General features: G+C 50.5%; 1 protein-coding gene across 6 annotated transcripts in view; it reads right to left on the bottom strand.

The window, feature by feature from the left end:
• Positions 1–11,042, bottom strand: part of TNIK (TRAF2 and NCK interacting kinase) — a 161,268-nt gene extending 150,226 nt beyond the window's left edge. For 3 of the 6 annotated variants that reach the window (XM_075761557.1, XM_075761560.1, XM_075761565.1), the window contains exon 1: positions 10,659–10,986. In XM_075761557.1, the coding sequence (XP_075617672.1) occupies positions 10,659–10,715 (57 nt within the window). In that variant the 5' untranslated portion in view covers positions 10,716–10,986. Of the gene's footprint in view, positions 1–10,658 lie in introns of all 6 variants that reach the window. The other 3 variants (XM_075761563.1, XM_075761558.1, XM_075761562.1) reach the window with 3 other exon arrangements.
• Positions 11,043–15,100: the final 4,058 nt, after the last annotated feature.

The following is a 15,100-nucleotide window of genomic DNA, read 5'->3' as shown; positions in this document are numbered from 1 at the left end:
GCCGTACCTTCCTCTTGCCCCTCTGCTACGTGAAAGGGTAGAGAAGAGCATGCCTGGAGCACCAAATCCTAGGGCTGAGCCCGGGAGCTAATCCACCTATCCCTTCTTGGTGAGCTCCTCCTGCCCCACGTCACAAGCCCCTTCAACACCAGGCTCTCACTTTCTTCTGTAGATTGCAAAACCTCATTTATTGAGGAAAAACACCAGTTCAATATAAGGAAGCATTAGTAGATGATTAACGAGTGCTCAAGTCAGTTGCTACAGAAGCACCACAGGTTCCTTACAGCCATAAAAAACTTCTTACCCTGCACCCATTTGGTGGACATCAGAGGTGAGGAGTTAACGGAGAGACTATGCCCGGCAAAGCCCTCGCTACTAGGGGACCACATGGCCACAGACTGTTAGCTCCTCGCGTCCCTCTCCTCCAGCCTCCTAACTGCAGGTCTGTAGCCCGGGGCTCCCCATAAGGGACCTTCTCATGGCTCTTGTTCCTACCTTCCTGCTCTTCCATCAACCAGGCTGCCCCCAAGACCTCCCTTCCCATGCTAAGCCCTTGCCAGGCAACCTTTGCAAAGGTGGCCAGAGCTTTCCACGCTCGCTGCACAACTTAGCACCTACCCACCTCCCTCCCACCAGCAGACACTTGCCTCTGGGCCAGCTGAGCAGGAAGAAGAGCTATCAGGGTCCCCACCCTCAGGCAACATCACGTCAACACAGAAGGCTGGGGAGGAGAGGTACAAAGTGTGTCGCGTCACTCTCTTAAACTGAAGCGGAAGAAGTAGCAGCATTTCTGCTCAGGGCCTTTGCCGCTTCATGCTAGAGTCCCCCAGAGCCAAGTAAAGGTGCTTCAGCACTCTTAAACATCAACTATTTTTAGGCAACAATATCCTGAACACCCTTCTTCATCCTGGCTTTTATATCGCACAGTGAAGAAGTTACGGAGATTTGGCACTTTCTCCTCAACAGGCCTTCATTAACAAGTGACTCATTATATTGCAGCATGAGTCATCCTGGCAGAGGTCACCATCATAAGCGACAACTAGTCTTCAATTATTTCCTTCAAGTTGAATTAAAGGTATATTGTTATGCTAATTTTACATCTGCTCCATCCTATCTTTCCATCCAGTCTCCGGAGCGAGCTGGGATTCCACCTCATGGCCCAAACTGCCTCTGGAAGAGCTTTTCCACCACAGTGCAGTTACAGGTTGTCACAAAACACGGGCACGCCAATGGGAAGTTTTCTGGACGGGTTTTTCAGCTACAGCATCCAATATCTAAAGCAGCTCTCCATCCTTCCTCCCACTGCTGCTCCACAGGGACAACAAGCTGCTGTCCCTGCCACCCTCCTGCTCTGTTCATACTTTACCATGACGATTTTCCAAGGATCTGGTCTTGCCTAGTGTTCAACCAACCACCTCCACGCTGCCACACCACGTCACCGTCTCCAAGAGCAGGGGCAAAGCCCAACAAACAAAACAACTTTGAACTACGCCCAGCTATGCACGAATATTGAAGAAACTGTGACAAGCCACAAGCAGGGCAGGTAGAAAAGGAGTCATTTTCAGCCAATGGCTAGCCAAGCAACCTCACATTTCAACTGGACTCCAGCCCCTCCTCTCCATCGTACTCCATTCACCCACCCCACACACAACGTACCCATCACAGCACCCCAATCAGTGAACCCGGAGAAGACAGTATCCCTGCCAGGGCAGGGCACTTGGCTCGGGAAACACAGGTTTTTGCCCATTAGAGAACACAGTCATTACCAGCCCGGTCACCAGTGGAGCACTCCGTGTTTATATTTATAGCAAACACAGTCACACTGGCTGCGAGGTTCACTTTGGAGAGCATTTGTAAACTGCTCTCACTACTGGAATCCCATTTAGCTATTACAGCCTCTTCAGCCATACTCACACACCGATCCCCACGGAATAGCAACAGGAAGAGCAGAGTCATCACACTATTTACTGAAGCTAATCAATACGTAAAGGCTGATGAGGATTATTGCAGTGAAGACAGCCTGTCTGCATAGTCAGAAAATGCACTTAAAGCCCTTTTAATTTTGTTGCCTTGGCCTCTGGTTTTGCTCCAGGAACACAGTTTCCTTGCACAGCCATCTTTCTTTCCTCCCAAAATGGGGGCATCTGCAGACATACAAGAGAACCCCCCCACGAACACCCATCACGAGTATTCAGTGGGAGGATACAACACAAAACACTCAAGTTTAAAGGCAGTGCCCCCTCCTTTCCAGCCAGGTTTCACGTGCGAGAACAGCTCTATGGCTAATCCAGCATCTCCCACGCGAGTGAGTAGCTTGGAAAATTTTGGCCCGTGTTCTGAAGAAGGTCTGTGTGCCAGGGACAAGGACACAGGCTGTGCCATTCAGCCACCATGCTGTCCTACTCCACTCAAGAGGGAACAGTTAGATCCATGCTTATTTTCATATATATATAATGTGTATATATATATAAAAATATTATGGTGTGTGTGTGTATATGTAATTTTTATATACATAAAAATAAAAAAACTTTAAGTGCCCCCACAAAACACACAGCATACTTGACTTGATGTGTTTTGGGGGTGACCACCCGCAAAGCTGAGATACCACCTGGGTGTCATGACCAGTGAGTCACAACTGGGGAGATCCTACAAACCGCCTCTTCAAAGCTGGGTCTCTGGTTCCCTCTCGGTTCACGCTTTGGGGAGCAGAAGCACCGCCGGCAATAACCAGCAGGCTAAGTGCTCCTGGAGCACCAGCATTAGAAGGACCACCAGCTCCTGGGTAAATGCAGTTGTTTCGGTCACTGTATCAGCTATATGGCCCACAGTGTCATACATCTAAGAAAGATGGCAACGAGGCAGGGAGGAGATCTGTACCTTCGCTTTTGCCAGTTTAATCTCAAAATCATACTAAGCTTTTATGCTAGTGTACGAAAGAGAAAGGAAAAGGCAAATATATTCTGATTTACAGGGAGATTTCTATTGTTGCCTGGACATCAAACAGCACCCAATTAGTCCTGCAAGGATCTGACCCACAAATTATGAAAATAAATGCCTTCGAAGCTTTGATCTCTTGTATTTCTGTAGCATGCTACAGCGGTTATTAGACACATTTTATTAGAGTCAAGCTGTGCGATCTCTTCCTCGGCAAAGGCTCTACCGCCTCCGATGCGTCCTGAAGTCTCCATCCAGCAGATTAAGGGCATGGTCCCAAACAGTCACTTCTGTCATGCACTAAACACATGACTCAGCTGGCAGGAGGCTTTTTCCTGCTGAGTTTCAAAATTAGGAGCAAAGAGAATTTTTAAAAAGGGGGGGAAAGTGTCAGCGACCTAAACTCTATTTGTGATTCTTTGTTAGTTTATAAAGGAATACACATCCTATGCAATATCCTTGGCTTCTCAAAAGTGTTGCTTTCAGGAGAGTTAAACAATTTATTTCATTTTGCACTCTGAAATACACCGCTGGAGGAAGCAAGCAAAAACTGTAACGAAAGGTTTCATGCACTCCGAAGCTGAAAACCACACGTGCACTCACGTGAACAGAAACACATCCACCCACCCTCGCTGCAGCGACAGCGCTTTAAAACCAAGAGGATGTTAAACTCACATTGCTAAGGCTTAACTCAGAAGAGCAACTCCCTGTTCACAGCTCGCTGCACAAACTAAGCAGCTACTGCGCTTGCCAGAGGCCACGGTTGTTTTCAGCCTAAGTGCGTGTGTAGGAAGGATGAGACCATGGTCTCACTTACCGGCAAGAGGGTGGCGTTTGCACGGAGCCATTAATATCTGTCTAACAGGGTTTCTGTAGCAGAGGTGAGCTGGTTATGCAGCAGAGCAAAGTGCATGCTGCGCTCGGGGTAGCTCGGCAGCTGAGCACGGGGCAGTACGCAGTGTTTGCTCACCTCGTACGGGAGGAGGAAATGTCGGTTCTCAGCTAAGCAAGATGCATCTGGATACTCCAGTGCTGCCCGCCTGATTACACTCCTCCATCGTTTACTACCAACACACAACCTTGAACTTCTGGCAAGGACCAGAGAAAATTAACGTGGAAAAACAACATTCTCGATCAAAGGGGAGGAAGGTTTTCCGATTTGCCATTACAAAATAAAATCAGGCGTGCAGAAAGATACAGCCGAGTTACGACTAAACTTCTTATCAGTGTTTTCCAACCTTGGTGGCTTTTCCTCTCCTTTTACTAATGAGCCGTTGCAGGAGCACCCCAGGGCTGGGCCCTACGTGCTGAGCATCCTCGTTCCTCTGCGGCAAGGGGATGCTCGGCCCTTCGCAGGGCTCATCTTGAAATCACCGTGGAGGGGGAAGGCAGCGAGAGGGGGAGTCTCCATTTCCCAAGGACCGTGTTTGTTAGACAATCCGCCTTTAGAAATCACAAGCGATTTACACGCAGAACGTCAAACCTCACTCATATAAATTGTGTTCCTGAGCCCAGAGCAGACAGCCCGTCGGTTTCAATGTGCAGCCACGGTTCAAAGTGACAAAAGGGGACAGGAGGAGGGGATGGGCAGGGGGAGGAAATCAAAGCTACTGGCCCTGGAAGTGGGAACTACAACCCCTCATTTAATGGAGCTATCAATGACTTAAGCTTGTGGTTTTCGACCCACAGCCTGCCTTAATGACTGCATGAAAGGTAATGAAGATGCCTGAGCATCAGCAAACGCAAACCTCGCGTGATGGAAGCTCTACGTTTCCCACGGGCGAGCAGGGCACCTGCAGAGCAGCCGGGGCCGACACTGCTGCTGGAGAGGAGTAAGAATCACCCAAAGCCCCAAGAGAAGGGATGGTGCCGACTCCCGGCATGGCTCTGCATTTCGCCCTGCAACACTCCTGGTCTCTTCTACAGCTGGCAGCCAGAGGGGAAACGGCACGTATCCTCCCCAGGCAGCCCTGGGTGAGAAGCTGCTTCAGGAGGTAGGTCCTGAACCCTCAACGCCATCCGCCCCACCCCAAGACACAAGATTTTACCCATGCTGTTCCTCCACACTGTGCACCCTTTTGCCTGACGGTAGCTTTTTACCGGAGGAAGCATGGGAAATCTAACAGGATTCTCCCCATTTATATTTGAGGCATGAAGAAATGAGACAGGGATCAATACTCTGTCCTTGGTCTGCAGGTCAGAGGCAGAGAACTCATGCTGATGTCTATAATTACCCTTGCAAAGTGACGGGGGGTGCATTAGAAGGAGTCAGGCAAGGGTTTGCAGAGAGCAGCTCGGAGCCCGAGCCCTGGAGGTGATAGCAGCTTTGGTGTGACCTGGCCCCACGTGAATGATGGCTTCCAAGGACACCTCTTCCTTAGCCCAGTGATTCGTTTGTGGAGATTTATATACTGATCAAATGCGACCGTTTCCCCCCTCACCCCATACAAACTGCACCACTACATTTACTAGAGCCTGGCAGATAAAAACTACCTTCACGAAGCAAGGATAAAATCCTCCTCTAACTATTTCTTGCATGGATTAAAAATCAGACCTTTCATTTTAAATACACACGCCAATCAAATACTTACCTCTTTATCGCTTCAAACCTCAATTCAACACAAAGCTTGTGCTCAAACGTCAACCTGCTGAAGCACATGTTTTGCTACAAATTCACTCCAAATTAGTAATTCTTACAGCTGACCAGCAAGAAACACTCCTGGGAACAGACAGACTCTCCATGCCTTTAAAAATACCATAAACATCCTGCAGAAGAACTCCAAAGATGAGGAAGAGTAACCACAGTGCCAGTGCTGAAGGAGACATGGAGAACTGCAGAAAAGCAACATCTGGGCTGCACAACTCCAAAAGGTGAAAAAAAAAAATTAAATATAAATCAACCATGCAGAAGATCAGACAGAAGGCAGCCTTGTTTCTGTTGTAACTTTTCATGAGCATACACGCAAGAATATGCATGCATGTGTAGAAGATAAATGTTTGCACCACTATTAGCACTCCTGGCTCAAGGAATGGAAGCGAGATGCAGAAAAAAAAAGGCTTAGAGTTGGACATTATCATCCCTTTGGGATGATTCAGAGACCAGTATTGTGCTGCCAAGGTTTTACGGTTAAAAAAAAGCTCAGAAATATACAAAGTACATGGATACAATCATGGTCCATAGCTTACACATGCACTGAATCACACTGGAAGAGGACAAATGAAGTCCCTGGTGGAAGACTCCTGAGAGCATCCATTCTCAGGAATATATATTTATTTATTTGTTGAAGATATGTCCCAAATTTTCCATGGTAGCATATCATGTAAAGCACAGCACAAATAAATAAGCTTTTGATGTCTTTTTTTAATCTCCAGAAGTCATCTCTAGTCAAATTTGTTCCTCTTTCTATTTAGGAAGAAGGTGACCTTTGCAAAAGCTGACCAAGTTCTGTTGAGCTACAGAGTTTTTTTAAAAGGTGCTGGAAGAAGAAACCGAACATAACGCTGCCAGGATAATGCTCTGAGTGGTGGCTTGCAGTGCTTATCCCCCATTAGAACTTCTCCTAAATCTTTAATGATGCTGAAACATGCCATAAACTGATGAAGTTCTGGAAACAGGACAACGCCAGCATGTTTGTTTGGGTTTTGGGTTTTTTTTAATACTAGAGCTTTTACCTTCATTGACAATAATCAACTAATGCAAACAAATGGCCACTGAAACTTCACTTCTATACAAAGCAAAGCTAAAGGAAGAGTAGTGACATTTTTGGGTTTCATCCAACTCTTCCCAGCAACAGCTAATACCCACCGGCTCCTTAATTCTGTGCTGTCTCCCCTCCAAGCCTGAGCATTAAAGGCCAGGCATTTCCAAAACAACTAACGATTCTAGGATTGAGTTTCCAGAGAGTGCACAGTCAGCGCTTTGCTAAAGTAAATAACAAAAGCTTGGGTTTTGTTAATGAGTTCAAAACAAAAGCAACATCCAGGTACATGAAGAAAACAATTACTCCTTCTGCAAAAAGGCTCTTTTTAAATTCCCAGGCTTGCAGGAAACCCTCAGCCAAGCCACACAAGCCAGGTGAGCTCTGCAAGCCTTCAGCGGGGACCCGAGCCCAGGGCCAGCCCCTCACCAAGCAGACAAGGAGCAGCTGGGAGGTTTGCTTGTCCCAAGCCTGTCCCACCCCGGAGTGTTATCAACTCCCTGGAAAGGTTTTCCTCCCAGAGAGCTCTTATCACCTCCCACACACCTTGCAAAGCACCCCAAACGCATCCAGCTGCGGCAGCTACTGCAGAAGATCCCACGGCCACTGCCGGTACATCAGCTGGATGGAGGCCCGTCCCTGCAGACGGGCGAGGCGGAGAAAAAGCTATTGACCTGAATATTTTAGAAGCATCAAGGCCACTGCCTTCAGCAAAAGATGACAGGCTCTTGCAGTCACTGAGACAAAAAAAAAAAAAAAAAAAAAAAAAAAAGGTGGAAAACCCCCCAAACCCCAGCCCCATCTTTCTGCTTGCTCTCCTGTTGGGATCAGCTGTGCAGTGACCACCAGAGAGCATGGCCCACTGCATCCCTCCTCACGCTCATTCTCCTTTTATTGCAAAAATCTGATTCTCAAACACGCCTGTCAACAGCCTGTGCGAATCCCCGTGTTTAATCATTATTCTGCTAATAGCACTGCCAGGTCATTTGGCTATTAAACATGCTGAGTGGACTAGCAAAAATATCTCCCAGCCTGTACAAAAGAACATTATAATGTAGTTTATCTTATCCCCTTGTCAGTATAATATGCAGCACTACCTGTTCAATGGCCTCATCATTTTAAATTACAGTTTTCTGCAACATTAACAATACTCATTACCAGCACCACCACCGGTCTCTATTTTAAGAGCCCTTCTGATATCGAAGGTTTCACCCTGCCCTTCCTCACATGCTCAGCCCCCTGCACCGACACAAGGACACTTGGGTTCCACGGCGATGAGCACGGTCCAGAGTGATGGATAGAAACATGTCACAAAGAAGGCAGGAGCGAGCCCGAAGTGTGCTTACTCGATGCACCAGGCCATGCATTTTAATCAGAATTCAGTGCTTTGTTCCCAGCCCAGCAGCCAGCACCTCAGGCAGATGCACTGCTGCGGTGGAGCTCGACTGCACGGCCACGGTAAACTCCAGTGTGGCAAACACAGAAGCATCTGCTACCTCCTACGTTACCTTCAGCCCAGCTCTACAAATCCTACCCCGTAAGCTAGCGGGGCAGAGGCAAGCAGAAATGAATGATGGCGTGCAGGGTTCTGCTCGTGCCAAGCTGTGCTCAGCTTTCAACAGCACGCTCTCGTCCTGCAAATCAACCCTTGTGACAGAAGGAGGGAAGCCAAAGCAAAGGATGGGGGGAGAACTAGCAGTCAAAGGTCCACCTGGTTTATATGCGTTTGCTTGTTGTTCATAAAACACAGCCTCCTGGAATATTTTGGTGACTCAAACTTGGAGATAAGCGGCCTGAGCGTTTCCTTTCCCTGCTGCCGGGAACAAATCATCCCCTCCGCCAGATTTTGAGTCACTACCTGCTCCCAGCGTTTCACACAGCCATCCCTCAGCCCTTCAAACACGTAGGCACTACAGCAATGTCTCCTCCATCCAGACTCATCTATGAACCCGCAGCAATGTGACACTTCTTTTCTAATAAATGAAATTTTGCAAGGCTTGGGGAATTACTCCTCCCTGCCATGTTTTGTGCTCAGGCAGCACATTTACTATTGATTTCTGATTCAGACCCCGTGGAATGATTCACGCTTCTTGCCCTATTTGCTGAATTTATGACCTTTAACAATTATTCCAAGTGCTAGAAGAGCTTAGTTTAGAAGAAGATCTATTCCTTGGCAAATTAAGCTCCTATTCTTGTCTCACTTACAAACCAACACATCTCTCATCATCCAGAGGAAAGCACCCCAGGAGGTCTCTCCTCTCGAGGGGAGCAGAGGTCCGAGCAGCAGGAGCAGGAAGCAGACAGGCAGCAGGAAGCCCTGCTGCAATCCCCAGGTCCTGCCGGAGCGGCCACCACTGGGAAAGGGGGACACGGCTGGGAAGGGGGACACGGCTTTGCACTCCCACCCCACCATCGGTCGGGGTTTCAGGTCTCCTTGTCTCCGGTTACCCTGAAACACCAGCTCCGCTCTGCTCGCAGGCCGGGCGCTGCCGGTAGGTCTCAGGGGGAGGGAGGGAATATACATTTCCTCCTAAAGCAAAAACAAAACCCTGACTGCATCTGGTACACGTTGCTATTAAAAAGCCACAAACACAGAAAAGTAAGTATGTGTGGACAAGGTTTTAAAAAGAAACGGTGCCCTACTTCAAATAAACTTCCTAATGCAGATGTTAAAAATAAAATAGTAAAATCCGATGTTCAGGGGGTAGGGGAAAAAGAAGAGGGCTCCCTCCTCCACCCTCCCCATAATACTGCTTTCCTGGATTAACTCCACCAGCTTTGCAAACCTCTCTTCCGAGGCACCTTCCACCTAAGAGGGGAAACAAGAGCTTCAGGTCTGTTTTTAAGCTGGATGGTTCCCCCGCTCTAATCTCATCTACACTGTGTATTGCTGAGCAATCATTTACACTATTAATCAACCAGAAACTCGCCAGGAAGAAAGTAGGGCAAGTGAATAAAGATAGCGCTTTTTTTTTTTTTTCTTGTCTGCACTAAAGCAAATAATATTTCTAAAAATATACTTGTGGAAGTCTTCAGCGGATTCTGTTTAATTTTATTTATTTGTCTATGCCAGCAGGTTGAGAGAAGCAGCCTCGCTGTTGCCTCTCGAATAAACGCTGCTTCTCTAAATGACTCCCCATGCTCAATACCAACTAGCTGTTTTTACGACCAAAGGATGAAGAAGAAAGGGGGGAAAGGAAAAAAGTTACAGGAAAAATAGACTGGGGGGGACACCAGGCCACAGCCCACGCAGAGGCTGACACATTTGACGAGCCCGACATTTCAAGGGTACATGACGAGCTTCATTTTCAAGGGAGGGTAAGGAGGAGACAGAGCGAAGGGGCACGGCGGGAGATGGATGGATGGATGGAAAGGCTGTGGGGTGCCGGCATGGAAAAGCTGGGCGTAGGGAGCAGCCCTGCTCCCGCATCCCGGAGATATCCGGCTGCACGGTCCCTGTCCGTGTGTCCATGTGTGCATGCGTGCTGCACGGCATAGAGCGGGGCGCAGGCACTGCCCAGCCCCGCCGCCAAACGGGGTGCTCGGGGCTGCCCCAGCCCCCCCGCACCCCCGGCACCCCCCGCCACAGCCGGGGCCCGGCGGCCCCCGGGAGGGACGGGCACCCGCAGCACCCACCGGCCGTGCGCACACGCGTACACACGCTCCTATGTGCGTGTGTGCATACACACACCTGCGTACACGCATCCGCACACGGGTGTGCGTATAGATCCATGCACGCAGGCACACATGTATATATATATATATATATATACACACATACACACGCGTACACACGGCTACACGGACGCACATGCACGCGCACACGTTTGTATCTCGGTATTTCCATACGTGCAGCCGCACACACACATACATCCGTGCACGCACACACACACACACATACATCCGCACACACAGCCACAGCCCCCGCACCCCCCACCCCACCCGGGGACGGATGGATGGACGGACGGGCGGGCGCTCCCGCATCCCCCCCCTCCCCCCGGGCCCCGACCCGGCGGCACGCCTCACCCGCAGCGCCGAGAGGTCGATCTCGTCCAGGCTCCGCGCCGGGGAGTCGCTCGCCATGTTTCCGCCGCCGGCCAGGCGGCCCCGCCGCCACCGAGCGGGCAGTGGCGGCCGCCGCGGCGCTGGCGCTATTTAACGCCTCTCCTCATGCGGGGCGCGGGGAAGAAGAAGCCGCCGCCGCCGCCCCTGCCCTTCCGCCTGCAGCTCGGCTAGGGGCGGCCGCGGGCTGCCGGCAGGCAGGGCACGCCGCGGGCTGCGCCGGGATGGCGGCGGCGCATCGCATCGCATCGCATCGCCGCCTCCCCGGCCGAGCGCGCCGCCGGAGCTGTCTGTCACGGCGCGGGGAGGGGGCGGCCGCGGCGCGGAGCGGGGGCGGCGCCGGGCCCCGCCGCCAGGGGGCAGGGGGCGGGCAGGGGGCGGGCAGCGCGGCGGGCCCGGCCCGAGGGGGCTGCGGGGGGAGTTGGGCCCTCGGCCCTCGGCCCCCGCCCTGCCGCCTCCCGGCGCGGGTCTCCGCCGCCCGCAGTGGTCGCCGTGCGCCGCCGGGGTGGCGGGGCTTGGGGCCGGGGAAGAGTCCTGGGCAGCGCGTACCGCCTGCTCGTGGCGTCGGGACCCCGCGGAGGGATGCGCCGGTTCGGTGGTGTGCACCGAGGGGTGACGCCTGCGGGAACCGTAGTGCGTGTCCTGCAGGCTTCCAGCCCTGGTGCGCCTCGTCGCGAAGCCCCACGAGCGGGTTTATTTAGCGCATAGACCCCCGTGACAAACAGCGAGCAGAAAAATCCAGGCTCCCGGCATCCCACCCCACTGCCAGCGTGGTTGTGCCTGTCCGGTCTCGTGGGAAAAGTCGCCAAATTTCAGGTGCTGAACCCAAATTCTGCCGTGCTGGGGAGTCGGGAAGCGCTAGGGCCTGGTCATGCTTGGTGCCACAGGAGCGGCCGTCCCTCTGCTTTCTGCAGCTGGGGATACTCGGGTCAAGAAACGGCCCTTGTCCGGCTGGATCCAGACATCAGATCTGGCTTTGTGACCTGTTCCTCTGCGCTCGGGAGCCATCCTAGCCCTGTCGACTCCTATGCTGCTCCTGAGTAAGAATAAGAGATTTATGCTGTCTTTGGAATTGGCCAAAACCACTCCAAAACCAGCAATAGCTAGGTAGATTCGGCGCTTACTGTTTTCCTTATTTCCCTTTTTCGGATGTGGTTTCTGTGAAACCAGGTGCCATATATAAATATATATGTATAAAAAAATCTGTTGCCTTTGAGAGAACCGTATGGAAGCTGTACTTACAATATCAACTTGTGTCAGGAGCTTACGATACGCAGATCTGGGAAGTGGAAACCCTACACATGAGTCAATTGGCAGGCGGATGGGGTTTTCTTACACTTTCTGGTTGGAGATGTGCTTCAAAAAAAAAAAAAATTGTTTTACAAACAATCATGCGGTCATGGGGAGGCTGGTTCTGGAGGCGCAGACTCTCTGGGCTGAGTTGGGAGGGACAGACGGACGAAAGGCCAGAAGCTGCTGCCGAAACCTCCCCGGGAGCAACAGGATCCGCCGAGGCGGTTGCAGAAGTCGGGGCCGCCGGTGCCTCTGCGCTCTGCTCGCTGGATAGCCCGCAGCGGAGGGACTGCATCAATGGCTTATTAGCGTTATTAGTTCTGATCGCAGCAGGGCTGATAGGGGCTGGGGACGGGAACAGCAGCACCGACGTTTTGGCTTGCAGGGCTGCTGGGCCACAGCAGAATGTGATTTTTTTTTTATGTAATGAACTGCTGAAGTGGCAGGTAGCGGAAGTCGCCTGCTGTGGGTGAGGTGCACAGGGCTGCGCAGCACCCGCAGCGACAGCAGCCTGCCTGGATTTATCCCCTTTTCCCAAGCCACAAATCATCACTCCTCAAGATCTTGCGCAGTCATTAATCCTCAAAATTTGATCATAATGCTAAACGCAATAAAATAAACACCAGGGATCATCTCATTGCCTCTGAGCACACTCCTCAATCTTTTACGGTGCTGGGGTGTTTTTTTAAACCAGATGTTGTCTGTGTCTGTTCAAACCTGCGTATTGCAACGTTTTGCTCGTAGTTGTGAAGCTGGAAGCAAAACTGCCTGGAAACTAGTAACAAACCAATGCGAGACTTCCTCCTGCTTTCATTGTTCTCGGGGAGAGAAGGGAAGAACAAACAGGATGAGAGAGGACGCTGGCTTGCTCTAATGTGCTTTCCATCCAAGAATACGTGGGATTATTTGTGAAACACATAAGGATTTAAAAAAAATAAATAGTATATGCCCAATCCTGCAAATCAATGGATTGCCCTGCTCCGCAGCATGAATCCAAAGTCCCAAGCTAAACTGTGATTTAATTACAATCTATCAAGATGGTAAAAATGTAGAGGACCCTTCTGTTCTCACTGACATAAGAAATGCATAGAGCGCTAGCGGGAGGTGAAAGGAAAATCCCAGCGAGGGCTGTCATTTCCAGGCTGCTCGGGGGACAGCAGCGCTCTCAGCAGGGAGGTTATGTGTGCCGTGACCCCCGAGATGCCGGGGCTGCTGTGCAGCCTGTACCGGTGCCCAGCCAGGCTGCAGGAGGACATCCACAGCTAGAGCTGGGCGGTCATTTTCTACAGGAAGCTTTTTCTGTAGAAAGTGAAGTTTCCAAGATTGTTTTGTTTTCTTTTCTTTTGTTTTTTAACAAGGAGGTGTATATTTGCGTCTCTCTCTCTATACTGTTTTTCTGCCAGGAGCATCTAAACAAAATCTTGCAGTTAGAGTCACTATGACCCAAACCAGAGTACTAATTGAATTGGCCCAAAATATTTTGCTATGAGTCAGTTCAGCATGAAATTGTGTTTGCACCTGGCCGGTCCCCCCCCGGGAACGGCAGCCGGACCCCGTTGTGTCTCGCCAGGGTCCCTCTCGCCGTACGGTGCCCTGTGCTCCAGCCAGCCTGGCACGGCTACACGTGAGCTGCAGCACGGGCAGGGTGCTGCCAAGCCAAACGAAGGCATTAAGCCACCACATCCCATCCTCCATGAAGCAGGAGCCATGGAAGAAGAGCACAACCCCTCCTAGCGCAACTCCCCGCATCTCTCGTCAGCTCCATACCTGGGATTTCTACCGCCGCAGAAGCTGGGACTGTTTTGTGGCAAGTCGTTGATTTTGGCCATTTCACCCTATCTGGAAAGTGGAGAAATGTGAAAATGTTGGGTTTTTCCTACAGAGGGGCAGCCCTCAGCCTTGGTCAGCCCCGGTGAGCACCTTAATGAACCCGAGCTCGGCTGTTGGCAAGGGGGGGCTAACGGCAGGGCCAGTATTTTTGATTTATTCGTTGAATGGCACAGACTCACATATAAACTATCTAGATCATTTGACCTCTGCATAAAACTATATTTAATTAACTAACAGTGCCACCACTGTTAATTATATCATGAGGGGGTATATGTAGCATGAGTAAATCTAAATTACATCTAAGGCCTTGTCTGATTAGCAAGAGCTTCAGGTCCTTTGGGCTTTGGGTCATTCTCCAAAAGATTAGTGAGAAAAGGAATAAAACAAACCAGAAAGCACCTTTGGGCCCTATTTTGGGCCCTGTTGCGTGATTTATTGCACCAGCACATGTGGGTCATTTGTTCCCAATAATTCTGTGACCACTGAGCCCCATTGCTGGGGTCAGCGTAATTTTTCTGGTTCTCTACATCCAGGCTGCTTTACCCCCATGTTTCCCCATGTAATGCAGCAGGTAAAAGTCTCTGCCCAAATTGAATGGAGGATGCTGAAAAATTAATATTCTGTTAAATGCATAATAACTGGGTTTCAGGCTAACATGACAACATGCAGCTGTGTTAAAAGACACTCAGAAATGAATGGCTACATGTGTCCTCACCTGCATCTATTGATCTTCTCAAATGCGCTTTAACTGATTCATTATCCCTTACTGATTGCTCGTCCTTCTGCTGATATGGGCTCCTCTCGAGGGAGAGAAGTGTTTTTCCATTGCATCCTTGGGGCTGAGCAGGACTAGTGTGTGAACCCCGCTGCCAGGATTTTTCCTATAGTTCTATAAAAAAAACCAACCCTGTAAGTAGTTAATCGCTCCCTCACTTAAGCATTGTTCAACTACAAAACCCTGTAATCGCTGCAATGGGGGAGTAAATGGAAAATCAGCAAGGGTTCTTGGAAAAAACCCCTACCTCCACAGATTCATACCCAGGGAACAACGCGGTGCATTTAAATAGCAAAGTCCTGGGGCACTGCGGAGAAAGAGATGGTAGATGGTACGCTTCCAGGAGCTTAACTCGCCCACAGCACCCCTCCAAGCTGCTGTTCTTCCCCCAGATATTTGGCACCGAGGGCCAGCACGGTGTTTCCCTTGTGTCCCTTCCACTGCAGTTGCATTGGCCTTCTCTTGAGGGCTGCCACCATGGGCCAAAGTCCCAAGGGGACGACAAGGT

This window comes from Balearica regulorum, chromosome 9, assembly GCF_011004875.1.
Source record: "Balearica regulorum gibbericeps isolate bBalReg1 chromosome 9, bBalReg1.pri, whole genome shotgun sequence".
Classification (NCBI taxonomy): domain Eukaryota; kingdom Metazoa; phylum Chordata; class Aves; order Gruiformes; family Gruidae; genus Balearica; species Balearica regulorum.
This window is presented reverse-complemented; position numbering and strand designations above follow the sequence as displayed.